The following is a 19,451-nucleotide window of genomic DNA, read 5'->3' on the forward strand; positions in this document are numbered from 1 at the left end:
CTGTATGACGAGTTTGTTTTAATGTAACAGAAAGAGATTTCGCTACAACTGAAGACAGGGATCCCACAAACGCGGCTCAGTCCGCTCGCCAGAGACCCCTGCCTATCGCTCGCGCTGAACAGCAAGCCTTACTGTGTGGCTCATTTCTGTGTTAGAGAAAACGCCTAGCTATGTTGTACTTAAAGCTGATTTCAGAAAAAACTGTATTTCCCAGTCATTTTTTTCTCATTGTGAAGCTAATCTTCTCTACAATTACATGTAAACTCTTTTTTAATTGAATTTTTCTTGGTGACATTGGTTAATAAAATTATATAGGTTTCAGGTGTACAATTCTATAATGCATTATCTGTATATCATATTGTGTGTTCACCACCCCAAGTCAAGCCTCCACATGTAAACTCTTAAAACTTTTTTTTCTCCTCATTTGGGTAAATGATCTTATCTTACTTCTAATACCACCATTCCTGGTTCCTGTATTACAGTAATATTTTTGAACACTTTCAAAGCAGGTTTTTCTTGAATTTCTAATTCTTCTACATCACCTGCAAGAAAGATTATAAGACGTATTATTCATTTGTTTACAGAGATGGCTGAAATAAAGCTGATACATACCGAAAAACATTGGCAGCTCATTTGTATAGTGAGATTTAAATAGCTACGTACGTTTTATACTAATTGTTTACAGTAGCTAAAAGCTCTGAACATGTTCTGACACTTTGCAGAGCTGGGGCGCAGGGGAGGGCCGCACTGACCACCAGGTAAACGCTGGCGACGGCCAAACGTCCACGTGGGCGCAAGAGGCCCGCCGCTGGCATCGTGACTCGGAACAGGAGCCAGGCCGGCTGCGGACGCCACGCCCACCGTCCGTCTGCCTGGGCCGCTCGTTCTGCAGGGCAGCTCCCTTGTCTAGGGCGAGACGTCCTGGTTTTCCCAGTGGCCGCTGATTAAGGACTAGGTCAGACGCACCTTACTGGCTCCCTGTGCTGCGACCTGCAATGCTAACGTGGGGTTCCCGCCTCGTTTGCCGCAGCCCCTGCCCCTCAGGATGTCGCCGCACAAACCCCTCGGGCTCCAAAGGGCTTGCGAGGAAAGCAGCACGGGCTTCCTCTGCTGCTGGCCTTTGGCCAGGGGCCCTGTTTGCTCATGAAACCTGCCGTATACGACGGTGCTGATGGAGCCCGAAACTTTTCACTGGACTGGGAAAAAACAGACGGAATTTGGGAAGGGAAGGTAGATTTTAAACACGGAAGGAAGACTATCACTACTTTTAGAATTTAAAGTGGATCAAGGGTGAAAGGTATAACAGGATTTAAAAATTGATGAGTATATTTTAAAAGGTTTCACTTAAATGTGATATGATCAAGCACAAATAAAATCTGTGTACTTCTGAGACAATTAACAAACTTGAACGATACCCTTTCCTAGATATGTCATCGCCTTCCTGAAAACAGAAGACAGCGAGGTGAACACCAATAAATACACACACCTGTCAATTTCTGTAGCTGGTAAAAGAGCAAATTAAAAGGCCCGGTGTACGGAATGGCTTGGGTCTGCTTCACGGTGCTCATGGCCAAGTCGGTATAATCTGAAGGGGAAATTTGAATAAATGTAGTTTAAGAAACAATATTGGTGCCACAAACACAATTTGCAAACATACCAGGAGTGAAGAGAAGTAAAAGTCAAGCAAACGAGAGCACATTTTTCTAGCTGACAAGTCACTCCTTGGTTTGTCCCCGTCCTCACTTCCTCCTCATCTCCCGACGCCCCCGCCCCATCCCCGGACCCCAGAGGTTCACACTGCAGCCAGAACATGCCAGTGCCCGGCACCCCTGGGGCTTGGCACCTGCCGACGAGCCTTCAGCGCCCGGCGCCGCGAGGCCACCCTCCCCTCGCCTGCTCACCACGCGCGTCTATCCATCGCGAGCCGGCCCTGTGACCGGCTCCCGAGAGGAATGCTGCTCTCGTCAGGCAGCTTTTCGGGGGTTGGGTCCGTGCTTTTTGGTACCGTGGCCCCCCAGCACCCAGTGCTATGCCTGGCGCAGAGCAGGGGCGCACTGACTGCTGGATAAAGGCCGCATTACGCTCTGCCAGGCGACAGCCCGGCACGCTTACGGCCCGTCCCACAGGCTACACCTAAGCTCGGCGGCTCCTTCTCACTCCTCACGAAGCGCTCAGGGTTTATTAGTGTTTAGAAGTAAAAGTGAGCAGTTATTCACTTGAAGATACCAGCACACTGACTGCAAAAGTCACGGCGGCTTCGCATCTACACGGGCACAGAACACGAGGGCCCAGCAGCAACACACACTGCAGGTCCTGAAAATGAGAACGTCTGTGCGGGGGCCCGCCCTCCGCCGCGGGAGGCGGCGGGAGTCTCGCTCTGTCTCGGAGGGAAACTTATGTTTCCAAATAAGAAAAAAGTTATATCACAATGAACTTAAATGTTTCAATAATTCAAGGAAGATCCCCCCCCCCCATATATCTGTCTGGATTATTAACTTTCACTTATTCCTATTTTATTATTTGGTTGTTATTTAAAGGGTGGCCAGCCCCGCTGGTGTGGCTCAGTGGATCGAGTGTCGGCCTGCGAACTGAAAGGTCTCCGGTTCGATTCCCAGTCAGGGCACATGCCTGGGTTGCTGGCCTGGTCCCCAGTAGGGGGAACACGAGAGGTAACCAGTCATTGTATCTCTCACACTGATGTTTCTCTTTCTCCTTCCCTCCCCTTCTCCAAAAAAAAAAAAAAAAAATAATAGTAATAAAATTAAAATGTGGCCATTAGGTAAGAGAAGTTCCACAGATTTTCTTTGTTTTCTTTTGCTAAAATCAAATTATATTTGACATTTAACAGGTTACTTACTGGAGAGGTCACAAGGAGAAAGTATGTGATAATTAAAGTTTCTTTTAACCAGTATTCCCGAGACCCGCTGGCCTTGTTCTGGCTTTTTGTCGGCTAGAAGGCCCATGACCTGTTAAAGCAAACACAGGACAACTTAAAGAAAGCAGAATCTTCTAAAACACAGTGCTCCAGGCGCCCCACCATAATGAGGAACGTGAGACACATGAGAAATAACATGTGAACTTAAACATGGAACCTAGAGAATGTCACATATGCCTATGAACGGGCAGCAGCAGGGCCGCCGCGAGGCTGAAGGCAGGAGCCACGGACAGATCAGGCGAGGACAGCGAGGCTCAGGACAGCCCTTATCAGTCCCACGATCGAGGAGAGCTCTCCACGGCTCCAGGGGGAAGGTCAGCCAAAGCCCCCAGAACCGCCTGTGCTCCCTGGGCCGGCGGCCCACCCACCGTGCACCAGAGGGAAGAGGGAGCCCGCCGAATGGGCGGCACGGCTGTGCGGCCCTGACGCTGGGCAGCGTCTCCGGACGCTGCGGCCAGTGACGGCCCCGACGGCTGAGCTCACACAGCTGAGAGGGAGGGTTTTAAGAAAAGAGAGTAATGATTGTTCAAAACCTGACTTCAACAAAACCCTTACAGACATGCAACCCAGCATGTTAAATATAACTTCTCTCACAGAAGACAAACCTGCAAGCTTTCAGTGCACAGGACGACACTCCCACCCACCGAGTCACAGGCCAGGGAGGTGTCTTAGGACTTTTGGTAACAGAGGTAAAAAGGTAGACTTCTTACCGCATCCCTGCAAAGCCCCAAATAAGGTTTCTCTTAACCATTTTTTTAAAATTCTGAAAATAGTGTATTTTACCATACAAAATGATTCCCAAAGACAGATTTTTATAACTCCCATCATATTTATAGTCGCATAGGTTTATAAACATGGGCCTACTGAGAGTCTTAGGGAGGAGACTCACAAGGGGTAGAGAGCATGCTGAATTGGGTGCAGTAAGAAAAACAGGAATCGGTATTTTTTGTCTTTACATTGGAATGGGAATGAAAAAGCTCTCAAATTCAACTGTATTAAGACCTAACTTGTTTGAAAATTGTCCCCATGACAAAGGGAGAACCAGAAACGGCCCGAAAGGCGCAGGAGCAGAGCCTGGCAGCGGGCCGAGGGGACAGAGGCCGGCGCCCAGCACCCCCCGGGGCTGGACTGAAAAAGAGGCCGCCTCCCGGAAGAACATGCATTTCTCCGAAGACGCGGACAGGATTGGGAACCACAGCCTCTACCTTGGCCAGCTTTTCTCCTCTGAAGTTCAAGGTCACTGCTTCTGTGTTCCGAGGGTTATGGACCTCTATGTGGACTTCATCGTTATCTTCATATTCTCGAATCAGGGCTGCTTTCAACCGGGCCATTTCGTTCTGTTCTCCGTGGACTAAAATCTACAGGGAACACATTTAGAAGAGCACAGGGAAACATCCCTGTTCAGGTTAACGATGGCCCTTCCCTGAATTAGTTAAACACATCCGACAGAAATAAACTTCACTGCTCACGAGGACCAGCAGTCAGTTAAACGTACATGGACTCTGGCATTCTGATTGGCTTTAAAAGATCCTTACGTGGGACTATTTCAAGAGCGGGCCCAGACATTTCCTTTCTACTCCAGGTTTTGCCCCCAACAAGGTAACCGTGTGCGGCAGCCAGACCACTTCCCGGCTTCTGCGCTCCCGCTGGGCCCAGCGACCTCCGCCGTCTCCCCCAGCTCTGGGCGCACGACTCTTGTCCGGCACTATTGCCGCCGCTGCTGTCTCATCGCTTTCTTTAAGTTTCTTAATATAAGACTTCCAAAAGAAGCTTTTTGTGGGGGAAAAATGACTTCTGATTTTGTTTTTTGTTTGTTTGTTTTAAAGCAGTACCAAAGAAAATATTCCAGAACCCCATGGAATTGCTGCAGAGGAGCAGTCACAACCACTGCACCTGCTCCGCTCAGGACAGGCCACGCCCGGACGCCCCCCAGCCAGGCGCCTTCTGCCCGGCGGACAGGGCCTGCGAGCATCCCCCCCGGGGCAGGCGGCCTGCGGTGAGGGGCCCTGGCCGCGGGGACACAAATCTGGGCCCCGCCTCCGACTCGCTGTGCACCTCTGGGCAGGTTGGCAAGTTACGTAGCATTCCTGCTTTCTGTCCGCGGAGCAGTCGCGGGTTGTGGAGTAAGCAAGCTGATACATGTAAAACACTAGCCCAGTGCCCAGCACGTGGTACGTAATAAATACTAGCTGCTATTAATTATTACTACAACACTGTTATGATTTCATTGTGCAGATATACTTTTACTGACTTGGTTGCGGGAAGGAGGTAAGCATCCAATTCAATCCGGAAATTTAAACGGACAGCAGAGCGAGAGCGTGGACGGGCCGGAGGCGAGGCGGTGACTCCGGGAAGAAAGGGCTTCCAGGCCGGGAGGGCATCGCCAGCCACACACTGGACGCCTGTGAGCTACCCTCACCGTAAAACTCTGCGGGCTACGGCGCGGAGTAGGGGAGCGACTTTCTCCGCCAAAGCATGTGCCCGTGAAGGGCCGATGCCTGTGGGGACAAGCACGCCAGCGGGAGGGAGCAGACTAGCAGGATGCAAGACGCACAGCATCCCTAGTCATCAGGAAAATGAAACTCAAAACCGCAGCAAGATCTACTTCACACTTGAGGGGACGCCCATACTTTAAAAAAGGAAAGCGGGTGGTGGCGAGAACACGGAGCTCTGGAGCCCTGTGCACGGCCGGTGGGAATGTGAAAGGGTGTAGCCGCAGAGAAACAGTTTGGTGCTCCCTCAAGAAGTTATACACGGAGCAGGGACAAGGGTGGGTGGAGGTAGGAGAGGGTGTAAGGGGATAAGTGGTGATGGAAAAAATAAAAATACACACACACCCCCCCACTCCACCAGTTAAACACCGAGGTACCATTACGATCCCCCAGTGCCACTTGTGGGTATATACCTGGAAGGACTGAGGAAAGGGGCACAAACAGGCATGTCTATGCCAGCGGTCATGGCAGCATTGCCCACAATAGCCGAAAGGGGAGACCAACCTATGCCCACCAACATGATCCAACAAAGTGTGGTGTGTCTACACCATGAAATGTTCTTCCGCCATAACAAGGAATGAAGTTCCAATACGTGCTACAGCATGGATGAACCTTAAAAACACCAAGTGGCATACGATTTCACTTATATGAAATATCTGGACTAATTCTAGCACATTCTTAGTGACAAGGTAAACGGTGAGCTGGGTGGGAATTACTACTGAATGGATGCAGTGCTGGGGGGGAGGAAAAAGCCGTGAGTATGGAGCGTGGGGGTCCAGTTAATACCACTGACCTGTCCACTTAAAAATGGTCAAAAAGTTTTACCACAGTAAAATATATTCAAAAAAGGAAAAAAAAAAAAAAAAACTAACCAAACGCCATTGCCCGGAACCACCGTCCGAGGCGCTCAGGAAGGGCGCGCCGCCTGGTTTTGGGGTTTTTTCCAGGCACTTCGGTCAGCAAGGCCTGAGAGCGGGAGGCGCTGCATGTCAGTGGCTGCGCAGAACCGGCCGCCGGGCCGGACCGAGGGGCCCTGCTGCAGAACGCGCCCCGCCCGCGCCCCCCGCTGAAAACCACGCGCGTGGTTTTGGCTACCCCCCTCCTGGCCCACTGAGACAGCGCTGCGACTTTAGTAATGACGTGCAACTTAAAACCAAAAGCAAGTCCCGTCAGTAAGGAGCTATGTCAAGCGCTTCAGACTTGCATCTCTTCCTTTTACATGACTTGCCTATCTCCTCTCTCCACATTTTTTAGCATTTACTACAAGCCAGGCACTGAATTATGTGCTTAGATGTATGTTCTCTCATCTGGTCCTCACAATAACCCTACGAGGTATTATTATTTCTATTTACAAATGAGGTACGGAGGGGTTAAGTAGCTTGCGCAGGGTTACACAGCGAGCAAGGGAGGGCGCTGGGAAGCCAGCGACACTGCGAGGCCTGTGCTCTCCTGTTACGGGGGAGGCAGCGCTGCCCAGCTCGGAGGGGAGGCGGAAGGCTGGGGCGAGTGTCCTGCTTCGAGCGCATCAACAGGAGGCGGTGTCCGACCTGGGAACCGGCCGCCGCAGGCGGGTCTGCTTCCCCACTAAGACGCGCTACATCAAATTTGTGTACTAACCACGTGAGGCGGTTTCAAAGCGCGAATAAACTCGCTGGTTTGCTGGTAATCGGTGTGGGCGGAGAAAGAAATGTAGTCCACGGACATCTTCAGCGGCAGCTTCTGCCCGGACATGGTGGTGATCTCCTCGGGCTCAGACATGATGTGCTGCGGGGGGACAGGGTGCGGGGGCGGAGGGCAGCGGACACGCCCGTGAGGGAGGCCAGCCTGTATTCTCAACTGTCCTCCTGCTCCAGAAAGAAACTTTCCCACTAAGAGGATTTCTATAAAAGACTGACGTATTTCTACTCTGAAAATCTCTTTTAAATGCATAGCGAACATTGCCTACATGACTTCAAATAATGATCAAAATAGAGAATCATAACGTGTGTAAAAAATAAGACAAATGATCGACAGGAGGAGGTGCGGGAACGTGCGGCCTGGGGGTTGAGAAACGCCCCGCAGTCCCGCGCGCACTGCCTGTGCCCGCGAGTCCACACCAACCGCCTCCTACCCACCGGGAGGGGCAGTCGCCCTCCACACACGCCAAGCTTCTCACGGGGCCACTCGTAGGGACACGCGCTAGACAGTCTTCATCAGACGAGCGTATCCATGTCTATGTCCCAAACAGGTTCCCTTCCATTATTTTTACTATGACCACATGGATGTTTCTTGAACGTTAAGGGACCTACCTACCCCCCGGGGGTCCAGTTATGCCATTCAGCACCTGCGTTAGGTCTCAACTGTACGTCATGGGAAAACCTGGGAGGGCACCGCCCCTCTGCAACTGTGATCAGGAAGGACAGCCGTCCGAGGCTGTGACTGACCTTGGCGAGCGTCCCTTCTACACAGTACCCCGCTATGATGACACCGTTCCTCTTGTCGGTGCACCAGCTTTCAAAGAGCTCCCTGGACAAGCCGCTCTGCATCATGCCCGGGGAGGCCATCACCACGCTGGGACCAATGTCATCAAAGTGATCCATGCTCTGGAGAGAAGGGGAGGGGAAAGCTGTGTGAAACACCACGGTTTGGCAGAGCTTTCCTTATTTCTAAAGAATAACAAAAAGTGAGAAAATTAATCACGTGACTGCAAGGGTCTTGGCAAGACCTGTAAATGCTCAGCCCAGTTCCCAAGTCCCTAGACAGTGCGGACTCGGAGTGAAAAGAAAACAAAGCCACGAAGAGCAGTTGTTCTCAGCGACCCCAAGCCTCGTGCTGCCAGCGCACGGGCCACGAGTGCCATTTCGGCGCCCGCGGCAGCAGGAAGGAGAAGGTGAGCAAAGACTCAGATGGGCTTCCGTCCACCCAGAAAAGACTCACAGCGGCTTTCCACACTTTATGAATATTTGGAGCTGGCCTAGAAGCCTAACCAAAAGTGTACATTGTTTCTAGGGAAAACTTAACTCTAATTCCTAAGCAACCAATCAACTGAAAATACAATACTTTATGAACAGAGCCTATTTATAATTGGAAGGCCACTTCTAACATTTGGGGCATTCTTTTATGGTGACTAGATTAGTTTGAATGAAACAATATATACATTTTAATGAAAGAAAATCAGATTTTATTGAATGCTCTAGAAAAGCAAACATGAAAATTTGCACATACGGAATTTACAGTGCTAATCAACAATAAGGTGATTAGGCTTGAATAAGAATGAAAACTAACACTAACACAAGATACCTTTCTTATCAGGGCTTTTTATTTCTGTGACAAAAAGGTCCAAGTTATTTAGCAGTAGCAAATACTGAGGCTGTACAGGCACTTGGAACAAGGGGCAAAATAGATTTATGCCAAAAAGAGCACCAGTGGCGAAATCTCTGACTTCTTCCAGGAGAGTGATGCCCCAAGAGCCGAGGCGAGAGCCGAGGCGAGGCTCCGGCCGCGGGACACAGCCACGCCGCCCGCCGGGCCCTCGGCGCCTGAGCCTCTCCGCCTGCTTCCCCCCAGCACGCACTCACCTTGAGGTTGCTAATGTGCTTGAAAACGAAGGGGTTATTGATGTTGATCTGTTTGCGGATTTTGTCATTCATGGCATTCACGTACGTCTGGTACACGGCCATACACTTCTTAGCCAGAGACGACGCGTAGTATATGGGGATGTCATGCAGTTCCGGGTGGTTCTGCCAGTACTCATCTGCGCGATTTCGTAAGAGACCCACAGCATTTTGTTACATGCATTAAAGAGTTCAAATAATAAATGATACACAAAATTAGTTTTTAAAATTCAGACAATCAAGAAATAAAGAATAAAAATGCTCTCGTGTATTTTAACTAAAACGTAAGAAAATTTTAATTAAAATTAAAGGAAAAGTTAGCTTGGTCTTACTAACTTAAAACTTGTAAGACTGAAACTTATTTCTAAATTCTAATGCAGGACCTAAAAAGAATGTTGTGATCATAGTCCTAAGATGTGGAAGCATTTAAAAAGGATTTGGTAGAAGTTTACACTGAATAAAGGACCGTAACATATTACCGCAGAAACCCTAAATTCCATGATGATTTTAAATAAAAACATGTTATTAATAGTTCAAGCAGACTTATCAAAACTAGAATGTTTTGTAAGTAGACTTTGCTAATTATAAAACAGGACTGCCAAATGAGGTAAACCAATTTAAAACACTTAAAAAACACATTGCTCTGTGACTGCATTATATTTTCTTAAAAATTCTAACCAGTTTCTGATAATGGAAACTGTGGGCAATGTACCTTCAAAAGAGGATTTATGTTTAGGGAAACCCACATTAAATCCCTAAATATTATAAGGACAGTGTGGGCAGATCACCTAATTTCCTCCACTAGGTGCACCTGCATTTAGGAAAACGCATTAAAAGCCTAGTATGCAATTTACATTCAATAATCTTCAAAGCAACATTGTGAAGATTTATCTCCATCTTATAGATCAGGACGAGTAAAAAATTTTTGTGTAAGAATTGTATTAAATTTTTATATACTTGGGCTAAAATATTATTATTTATTTGACATTAAATTTTAACCAGGTGTCCTGTACTTTTACTCCCCTACATCTGGCTGCCCCGTTTGACGGCGATGGCGCGGTTTCACTTCCACCTCACCCCCTCGGCTGCTCGGGTTGCGGTGTTACGGAAACTTCCCACGTCAGGGCTTCTAAGGACAGGCGTGACTTGCGGTTAGAACGATGGACCAAGTCAGGACCGGCAGCGGACTGGACTGGATTCGGACGCAGAAAATGCAGCTTCCGCGGAGCCCTGCCTCCCTTACAGATTCGCTCTGGATCTGAGGGCGTTCGCCCCGTCTTTCCTCCTCTCCCTTCTCAGAGGGACAAAGACACTGCTCTTCATCGCAGAGAGGACAGCTGGGGGCAAGGGCTCAGGATGCGACTGTTTCTAGTTCTGCACACGAAGCTACAGATACTCAAGGCCTCGTCACTTCTTCAAGAAAAAATGTATCCCCCAAGAAATGACACAACGTTGGCGTGTGAAGGGATTATTAAATACACATATACGGGGTCTGTCCAGAAGGTACCCAGCCATGCACTATGAAAGACAGAGACATTTACTGAAGAAGGTACAAGAAACAAGAAACATTGTACACAGGACGATGACCTCAGTCCCCTTCAAAGCAGGCGTCTTGGGACCTCACACAGCTCTCCCAGTCGCCATCAGCTGCCCCATCGTATTTTCCTGTATCTCATCGATGGTCTAAAATCTCTTCCGTTTCAAAGGTGATTTTAGTTTTGGGAAAAGCCAGAAGTCACAGGGTGCCAAATCTGGGCTGTAGGACAGCTGAGTCACCTGGATGCTTTGTTGTTTTGCCAAAAGAAGTGACGTGTGAGTGGGTGCATTATTGTGATGAAGCTGCCAGTCCCCAGTTGCCCATAGCTGCAGCCTTCTGAATCATCCAAATAGTTTCCATGGAGCAATGTTCAAGCTTCACGCAAAATTTGATGCAGATTTGTTGCTCTACCCACTCAGTCATTTTGAATGTGATGGCCACACAGTACACATGCTCACTCAACGGCATCCACCACCCTCACTGACTTGTACAGTGAAGTCGCCACTGTTCACACATGTGCGTTCCAGGCCACTCTCCTTGGCTGCCAGGTTACGTCAATGTCGCACATACTGTTCTCATTATATTAATGGCTGGACTCTTCCCTGACAGGCCTCGTCTAGCCATGATTTCTGATGCTGATGGCAACCAGGAAGGTACGCCATTCACATTCCCAGGGGCAGCGTACAGCAGTTACTGTTCCTCTGGGCTCTTACTGGCACCAAATCCCTACTTTTAAATGCCGACACTGAAACCCAGAGAGGTAGAAGGATCTATCCTAGACCAGGCACTCCAAGGTTTTGAGAACCTCCCAAATAAAGAGGGAAAGGCCTACCTAGAATCAAGAGCAGCTCCTGAGCCCTCCCGAGGGCGAAGACGGGAATGAGACCTCTGCCCCCTCTGTTTACAATATCATGAACCGTGTTGCAAAATCTTGCTTCTCGCTCTTCACGCTTCTCGTGGATATGGGTCCCGTAAGTAGATTCCTAAATGACACATCAGAGGTGTGAGGCCAAGACTGACATTCCAAAGAATATAAAAGCTAAACGTCAGTGAAATGCAGAAGCAAAGCGATTTGTTTTTCCATTAACGTGCCGTTTACTTGAACAGGTATTGTTATAATACTAATTAGAAGCAACAAGTAACGTTAGAATTAAGACCCGGCTAGGGAGTAAGAAGCTTTGTGATGTGTGGGCAGCTGACCAGCAGCACCAGCACCCCTGGGAGCTTATCCGATGTGCCAAAGCTCAGGCCCCAGCCCAGGCACACCGAATCGGAACCTGGATGTTAACAATATCGTCAGATAATACTTCAGCACTTCCATGTTGAAGAAGTGCTGCTCTTAAGCACCAGGTCTAATGAAAAGAATTTTTTTTCAAAGGGTTAAAAAAAACTTCACTTAAAGTAATGTCAGCTTATATGCTGGGTATACTGAGCTGAACCAAACTGAAATCACTTGCACGTTGCCCTTGGACCGCAAAGGCCCTGGTCGCTTGTGCCCTGGGCAGGTGACGGATGCTGTAGGCGGTGGGGGAAAAACAGCGCTTCCACCGGGGCTAAGTATGTGTGGCACTCCTACACACGCCACACGCCCCAAAGGTCTCGCTCCCCGTCACTGGAACACATTTGTTAATTTGCTCTCCACCGTCCCCCCGCTCCCCCGGCAAAGCTTGCATACAGTTAGTATTTTTTTGTTCTCCGGGGACTTGCAGCCCAGGAGCAGACAGGGCACACACGTACAAACCAGCAGGTGCTCCGGGCAGAAGGGGGTCACCATGGTGAAGGCCTGGGGCCACACCGTTTCTGCACAACCTTTAAGACGATCTATGAATTTGGGGCAATTCAACCACATAAAAGTATTTAGGAGAGAGCCTAGCACCTCTGGCTTTAGACCAGAGTTGACAGCATTTAACAGCAAGTAGGTGGAGCTGCACTACAAAAAGAAGTCAAAAAATTAAATTTATGCTACAAAAAGATACATTTATACCCACTAATGTATTATAAAAATGAGATCACAATATTTTTTCCCACCGGAAACAATTGTGCTCACATTATCCTAATTACAACGCAGAGCACTAGTACTTACAATGATAAGAATATCAGGTTTAATATTAGGAATTTCAGCTGCCATCAAGTGTCTGTCTTCTTGTCTTGAGAAATCACCAGTATACAAAAGCTGTGAAAAAGATACTAGAAAATTAGGGTTTTGGAAGGCTTCATTTTATTAATAAATATATTTCATTCATAAACCTGAAAGTAAAAATAAATAGAAAAAAAATAGCCTACAACTGATGACTTTCGGAAGCAATGCTTGTGTCTCACTGAGTTTGGTCAAAAACCATCCGGTGTTTCCACCCATCAATCCGATGCGCAGGAACACCGTCTTCCCAGGACCCTCCCGCGGGGGGCCCTGCACACGAGTAAACTGGGGACGCGCAGAGCAGCTCCGAGAGAACACGCGCGGCGGGAGAGAGGCCTCCGAGCCGCCCGGGGACGAGCTAAAGCACGAAGCGCACGCCTTGGAGGGCGCCTACCAAACACCTGCTGAGAACTCAGGTCTGCATTTGTGCTGTGTTCTGCTTATTTTTTGTGCCTCTGAGCAAAGAGCAAGAAGAAATGACTTTGCAGTATATAGGACAACTCAATGTGTAAAAATTTTAAGCACTGTATGAGCAGCTGGAAAAATTTAGGACACTACACGAGAACACTGTGCAACCCTGGCTGCACATAAAGATCACCTCGCAAACTTTAAAAAAAAAGAGGGCTGGGACCACAGCCCCAGATTCCGGTTCGAGGGGCACTTCGCCGAGTCCCCCGTGACTGTCCTGTGCTGCCAGAGCTAAGAAGCGCGGCCCTGGAGCCAGCCCGCGAGTCCCCCCATCGTCACGAGTTCATCGGGACCTCGGGACCGTCGGCCTTCCCCACCGAGCAGGGCCGCAGAGGTCCTTTCCCGCCGCCCCGCTTCGCTGCCGCGGGGCTTCTGTGGGAGCCCTGGGACGGCAGGAGGACACGAGCAGGGAACGACGTGTCAGTGTGAGGCAGGTGGCCTCTCCCCCGCTTTCGGGGGGGCCTCAGGAGGAGTTGCCCCTCTGGCGGCGCGAGGGCCGTGGCCCTCCCAGGTGCTCACTTTACCGTCTCCCCTCCCCCCACAGCAAGGGCCGGCCCGGGGGCTTGACCTACGGCCCTTAAGGGACCGAGCATGGACTCAATTTGCTTGCGCCTCCCAGTGCGGTGGCCCTCTGCGCGTCTCCGGGGCTCCCCGCAGCGCTCCTTGGTGGCGTGGAGCCCTGCGCCCACTTCTGCTGGAAAGGAAGCGGCCGGGGCGGACAGCACCTTCACGCCTGCGATCTCAATCATGAACATGGCGGCTCCCAGCACGTGGCCTGCGTGGTAACACCAAAACTTGATTCCGGCAACTTCCTTAACCTCGTGAAAATTGATGGTCTCGATCTTGTCCATGCTCTCCTCCAAATCTGTCTCAGTGTATAGCATGTCGTCCGCTGATATATTGCTAAATTTTCAAAGATGCCAACAGAAAAAGTTAAAGGTAAGATTTTTAAGAAGTCTTTGAACTCAGAGAAACTGTGGATGATATACCCATAAAATTATTTCTTCAAACAATTTATCTGTGTGAATAAATGCGTGTCTCATTTCAAAAAGCAAAATGGTTCATAACTTGAAATAGATGTATTATAAAGGATCTAGTAAGGTAATTTACCTGACTTTGACATAATCTGAAAGAAGCCATCTGTAAATAGCTTTCGTAGCGTGCGTCATGAATGTCCTTCCTTTGAAACTCGTCTTCTGCAGAAACCAGGGCAATGCTCCACAGTGATCCAAATGGAAACTTATAAAACAAAACAACGCAAAGAGATTCCATCAATTCTTAAACTACTGTCCATCACACATATGTAATAAAACTGTTGCAGACTGTACAGAGTTCTGTGTAGCCCTGGCTGGGTGGGTCAGTCATCCTGCACACCAAAAGGTCACGGGTTCGATCCCAGGTCGGGGCGTGTACGGGAGATAACCAATCGATGTCCCCCCCCTTTCCCCGTCTCTAAAATCAATAAACATATCCTCTGGGAGAATTTTTAAAAAAGTTTTATGTAACAATCACATACTGAGACTTCCGGTACACCAAGGGTGTTCTGTGCAGAGGGAAGAAATGCAGCCAGTCCCACGGTAAGAAAGACATTCAAAGTCCTTTTAAACATCAAAATGCTTTATCAGCGATAACTGGAGAGGGAAGGTGGGTGTGCCCAAACCTGCTCTTGGCGGTCGGATTATAACAAGCGCCCCAGGGGTACAGAGTGGGAGCATCGCTGTTTATAACTGAAGTTCCTACAGATGTGGCAAGAGAGCGCCCTCAGGGAGATGCGCTGGGGAAGGCTGCCCGGGCCTCAGGTTTTACAGCGATCCCAGGTCCATGCCCGCCCCTGCTTGCTCGCTCCAGAGGCAGGAACTTCCTCCCTCCTGTGATGACCGCATGGCGCGCTGTCTCAGACTCAGACGTCGGCCATATGCTTCCTGGTAGCAAATACTCTTCTAACACCAGAATCTTAGCATCTGGTAAAGAATTGTTCTGCTAGTAAAAGTGCATGAAAAACAGTGTGGTTTATAAAGAGAAAAACTTACTGACTAATTAGGAGGAGATCAATCTCAGCTGGGTCAATTAAATCGATATAAGGAAGAGCATCCATTCCTTCCAGGCCGGGGTGGATCCCGCAGTCCAGCTAAAGCGACAGACAAAAAGATCACAGTTTCCTGCATTGCCTTAACATTAATCAATAAATAGACATTATAACAGACCCATCACACACACAACCAAGGTGGACTCTATACACTTGCATTTGGAATGACATTCTTATTAAATATGAGAAATATGCTATTAACAATTCTAACTTCCCAAATTTAAAATAGAACTCACATTTAGGATCACAGGACACAAAATACAAGACATCCTCTTTCCAGCTAGTTTTGATAGTCACTCTAAGAGTGACTCCAGAAGTTTGATGGTGGGCATTTTAAAAGTTCACAGACTTACCACCAGGCCTGATCGCTGGGAGAAGACAATGCCTAGAAATGGGAAACCTCCCCGATCAGGGCGATCGAAGTATCTTAAGGCACTGGGAACAACTCCTCAAGAGTTGGTCATTACTGAGTTATCTATTTGGGGTCATCCTACCAAATTCCATTAATTCCTACAAAATGAACACAATCAACGACGGAAAGGACGATCATGTTGTGACATGTCCTGTTCTCTCAAGTCCGGAGAAGCAGCGAAGTGGAGCCAAAGGAACACAAGCCACTGAACTGCCTTTTTTTTTTTTTTTTAAGGGATTTTACTTATTTATATTCAGAGAGTAGAAGGGAGAAAGAGAAGAGAGGCAGACAAACATCCGTGTGTGAGAGAAACAGCGGTGGGCTGCCTCTTGGCCCGCAACCCAGGCCTGCGCCCTGACTGGGACTTGAACCCCCGACCTTTTGGTTCACAGTCCGGTGCTCAACCCACTGAGCCACACCAGCCAGGGCTGAACTGTCTTTCTACTGAGGACCATGGGAACCCTTTCTTCTGACTCCTCCGTCATGTAAGAAAATGGGGTTAGAGAAGCAGGTCACCCTGCCCGAGGCTAGTGGTCTTAATGGTGACGGACGTATAGAGGCTGCCAAACCAGGCTCTGCGCCCCCGGCTGCGTGGGTTCCCTGGGGTCGCCCACTGGGCGTGGGGCAGTCAGCGTGGCCAGACCCTCGGCGGGTGGAAGAGGACTTTGCAGAAGCAACCGTTCAGGAGACCTGGTTGACAATTTTACATGTCAGAATATATATTTTCTCATTCATGTTTTATCAAATTACTAAACAGAGGTATGTGTTAGTGTTTCACATTAACATTTTACAGCACGGGCTATACATACCCCGACTGAGGCATTCTTCTGCGAACTAAACAGATAACTACTATGGTAGAAAGGCCCCACGCCCACCGTAGACAGAGCCATGCTGTTAAGCAGACTCCAGAATGATAATTACCATTATTTTTCTTCCTTTGAACTCCAGAATGATGCATGATCTTCCGACTTCCTGCCCAGCTCCACTGTGAACATTCACGGGGAGAAATAAAAACGATCAAAATCAAGGCCGGTGAGGTCAAACCTTTCACAGCTCACGCTACGCCCCGTCGGAGGGCAGCCCTCAGAAGGCGGTCACAGTCACTGAGACAGGGACGCAGCGCCGGGGCGGGGCGGGGCAGCTGTGGCCGTCCCAGCTGCCAGAGAAGGCGGCACAGACCCGCGGAGCCCCGAGGCCGCCTTCCCCCGAGCCCGGGACTCCGTGCCGTGCGCTCAGAGTGCAAGGCAGCCGTGACGCGGCTCGCCGGATGAGACTTCTAGGATCAGCGCTTAAATGTAAACTTATAAGCACTTCCAAATTCTTTCGCTTTAAGATCATAATATGCATTTCCAAAATAAGTTAAATTGAATAACTTCTTATACCTGTGAACCTCAGTCCCTTTCCTTTTGCCTTGCTATTTCAGTAGATTTGATACCAAGCACTGAGTTTTCCTTTCTTTTTAAATTAATAAAATAGCCTTAATTTCCAATGATGACAAGACACACTTTAAGCTTAAACCTCACCTGGCTTTCAAAACCCTCACCTTCTTTGATGCCTTTTCCCAACCATTTCAGGTCATGATTTACTCACTTGCTGAACACTGAGTGAGCAGCTTCTATTTGCCAAGCGCTGTATGAAGCGCCCAGCACGTGGAAATGCTGGCACCCTGCCCTCAGGGACCTCAGAGCCCACGTGCTAGGAGACGGATCTGTCCCAAGACCGAGGTCCCGCCTCAGAGCAGGATGCCATCCAGTCAAGCCCCCGCGAAGCTACCACGAGCTTCTGGCCTTTGCCTTTGGCCCTCTGTGTGGCCTCTTTCGGTGTCCCCGGCTCAGCTTTCCCCCACAGGGTCCAGAGCGACTGTACACTCTCCCTCCTCCCTTTCCGCACCCTCTTCCCTCTTCTCTCCAGGCACAGGTTCTCTCGCATCGGAAGTACCTCTGTCGGCCTCCTCACCCTCACCACACCCTGTCTCTGTCTCCTTCCATTTCCGCGGGAAAACAGAACAGGCCCCCTTCCTGGCTAAGGCCGACCTTTTCCCCACGGTTCCCCACTCTGCACACTCCCCGCGCAGGGACGAACACTGCTAGAGCATCGTTTCCCTTACCGCCCACGTCACCGTCACAATTCCAACACGCTATAGCCGTTCTTCCTCCAAAATTCAAGTCCCTTAGTTCCGGTCTCCTTTAGTTCCTACTTTCTTTCTTCCCCAGCCCGCATCTTAAGAAGAGCATATAACCTGCCTCTATTTCCTCTCCTCCACTCAAGTCCCACCTGGCTTCTGGCAGACACTTCTGAAGCCGCCCTTGCGGAGCAGCTCTGTGTTGCTAAGTGCAGACAGCCACCTTCAGTCCTCGCCGCACTTGTCCTGCACCTGGCGCCTCTGCCGCTCTCAGGCCCGCCGGCCCCGCCTCCTCAGGCTCGGCCGCCGCTGCCCTCACATCAACGGCTGACCCCGCCACGTCCTCCCGGGCCTCCACTCCCGAGGATCTGACACGCTGCTGCTGACGCCCGGACCTCTGAAGCCCAGCTGGCGTCCAGCAGCCCTCCTGGGGCGGCTCACGGGCGCCCTGTATTCAGACACGCCCGACCAGGCCCCCCCGCAGCCCCTTGGGCTCCCTCCCTTTCTTCTGAATGCCCTGCCCGCAGGTATTGCCATGGACGGCTCCCCCGTGTCATCTGGGTCTCAGTCCAAACGACACCTTCTGAGAGCCCTTCTCTTAACTACCTCCTCTCATTTACTCTTGACACCATGTCATCATAACTACATGAAATTATCTGCTCATGAGTAACTTCTAGTAAAGTAAGAGACACTATTTCGTTCACCACTGTACAGCTGTAGTGCCTAATGCACAGTAAACCTTTAAGAAATACTTACTGAATGAGTAACAACTCCCAAATTTTGAACCTTGGAAACATTATGCTACGTGAAAGAGGCCAGTCACAAAAGGTTACACATAAACAATCCTATTGACATGAAATGTCAAGAATAGGCAAACCTGCAGAGACAGAAAAGTTAGGATTCGTGGTTGCCCAGGGCTTGGGAAGTTGGGGGGCCAATAATATGACTGCTATGGGGTACAGCGTTTCTTTCTCGAATGATGAGAATGTTCTGGAATTAGATGGTTGTAGAACTCTGTGAATATAATACAAATCATTGAATTGCGCACTTTAAAGGAGTGAGCTGTATGTGAATTATGTCTCGAGAGCGCTGTTTCCCAGGGCGAATGACACGGCCAGGCAGCCGCTAGTCCAAGCCGCCTGCACACTCTTCTCCGCTCCCTTTCTGCCCCACAACGGCCCCATCCAGCACATCTGATCAGCTCCAAAGTTCTAAAGAGCTCACTTCCTTCTGAAACCTATTTCTCTCTTCAACTCATCGCTCTTCATTCGCTCCAAGCTCTTACAGCTTAGAGCTTAAGACTAGATTAGAGCTTAATCACTGGGATTGTTTCTCGTACATGCCAGATTCCCCCCACTTAGCCCACCCTTTTATTCATCTGCTACAGGGCTGCTAGGAGAAATCGTCCATCTTTCCAGTGCTTAATTCCCACTCTGTCCCCTCCCCGCTTAAAATCCTTTGTTGGTTCCCTGTAACCGATGATAAAAGCCCAAACTGAGTGTGTTTACAAGGTCCTTCATAGGATGGGCCTCCTCCGTCTTACCCGGTGATCTTTCAGCCACAGCCATGAGGAAAGTGGCCCCCCAACTGCGACCACTCTCGTTTTCACACGTGCCCCTTCCTCTGGCTGGAACATCCTTGCCCCCCTAGTTTATCTGTCTTCAATTCC

At 49.4% G+C, this 19,451-nt stretch overlaps 1 protein-coding gene across 1 annotated transcript in view; it reads right to left on the bottom strand.

The window, feature by feature from the left end:
* The window catches only part of CPSF3 (cleavage and polyadenylation specific factor 3), a 28,606-nt gene that overhangs the window by 7,756 nt on the left and 1,399 nt on the right, over nucleotides 1-19,451 (bottom strand). The window contains exons 2-14 of the mRNA XM_054569824.1: nucleotides 16,582-16,645; nucleotides 15,193-15,290; nucleotides 14,273-14,401; nucleotides 13,888-14,065; nucleotides 12,641-12,730; nucleotides 11,390-11,540; nucleotides 8,985-9,160; nucleotides 7,851-8,009; nucleotides 7,045-7,191; nucleotides 4,141-4,293; nucleotides 2,858-2,966; nucleotides 1,487-1,585; nucleotides 448-542 (exon numbers count right to left, since the gene is read on the bottom strand). Of these exons, the coding sequence (XP_054425799.1) occupies nucleotides 448-542; nucleotides 1,487-1,585; nucleotides 2,858-2,966; nucleotides 4,141-4,293; nucleotides 7,045-7,191; nucleotides 7,851-8,009; nucleotides 8,985-9,160; nucleotides 11,390-11,540; nucleotides 12,641-12,730; nucleotides 13,888-14,065; nucleotides 14,273-14,401; nucleotides 15,193-15,290; nucleotides 16,582-16,645 (1,648 nt within the window). The remainder of the gene's footprint in view (nucleotides 1-447; nucleotides 543-1,486; nucleotides 1,586-2,857; nucleotides 2,967-4,140; nucleotides 4,294-7,044; nucleotides 7,192-7,850; nucleotides 8,010-8,984; nucleotides 9,161-11,389; nucleotides 11,541-12,640; nucleotides 12,731-13,887; nucleotides 14,066-14,272; nucleotides 14,402-15,192; nucleotides 15,291-16,581; nucleotides 16,646-19,451) is intronic.

Source organism: Pteronotus mesoamericanus, unplaced genomic scaffold (genome assembly GCF_021234165.1).
Source record: "Pteronotus mesoamericanus isolate MK-2021 breed Mesoamerican mustached bat unplaced genomic scaffold, CSHL_Meso_final contig_101, whole genome shotgun sequence".
Lineage (NCBI taxonomy): Eukaryota > Metazoa > Chordata > Mammalia > Chiroptera > Mormoopidae > Pteronotus > Pteronotus mesoamericanus.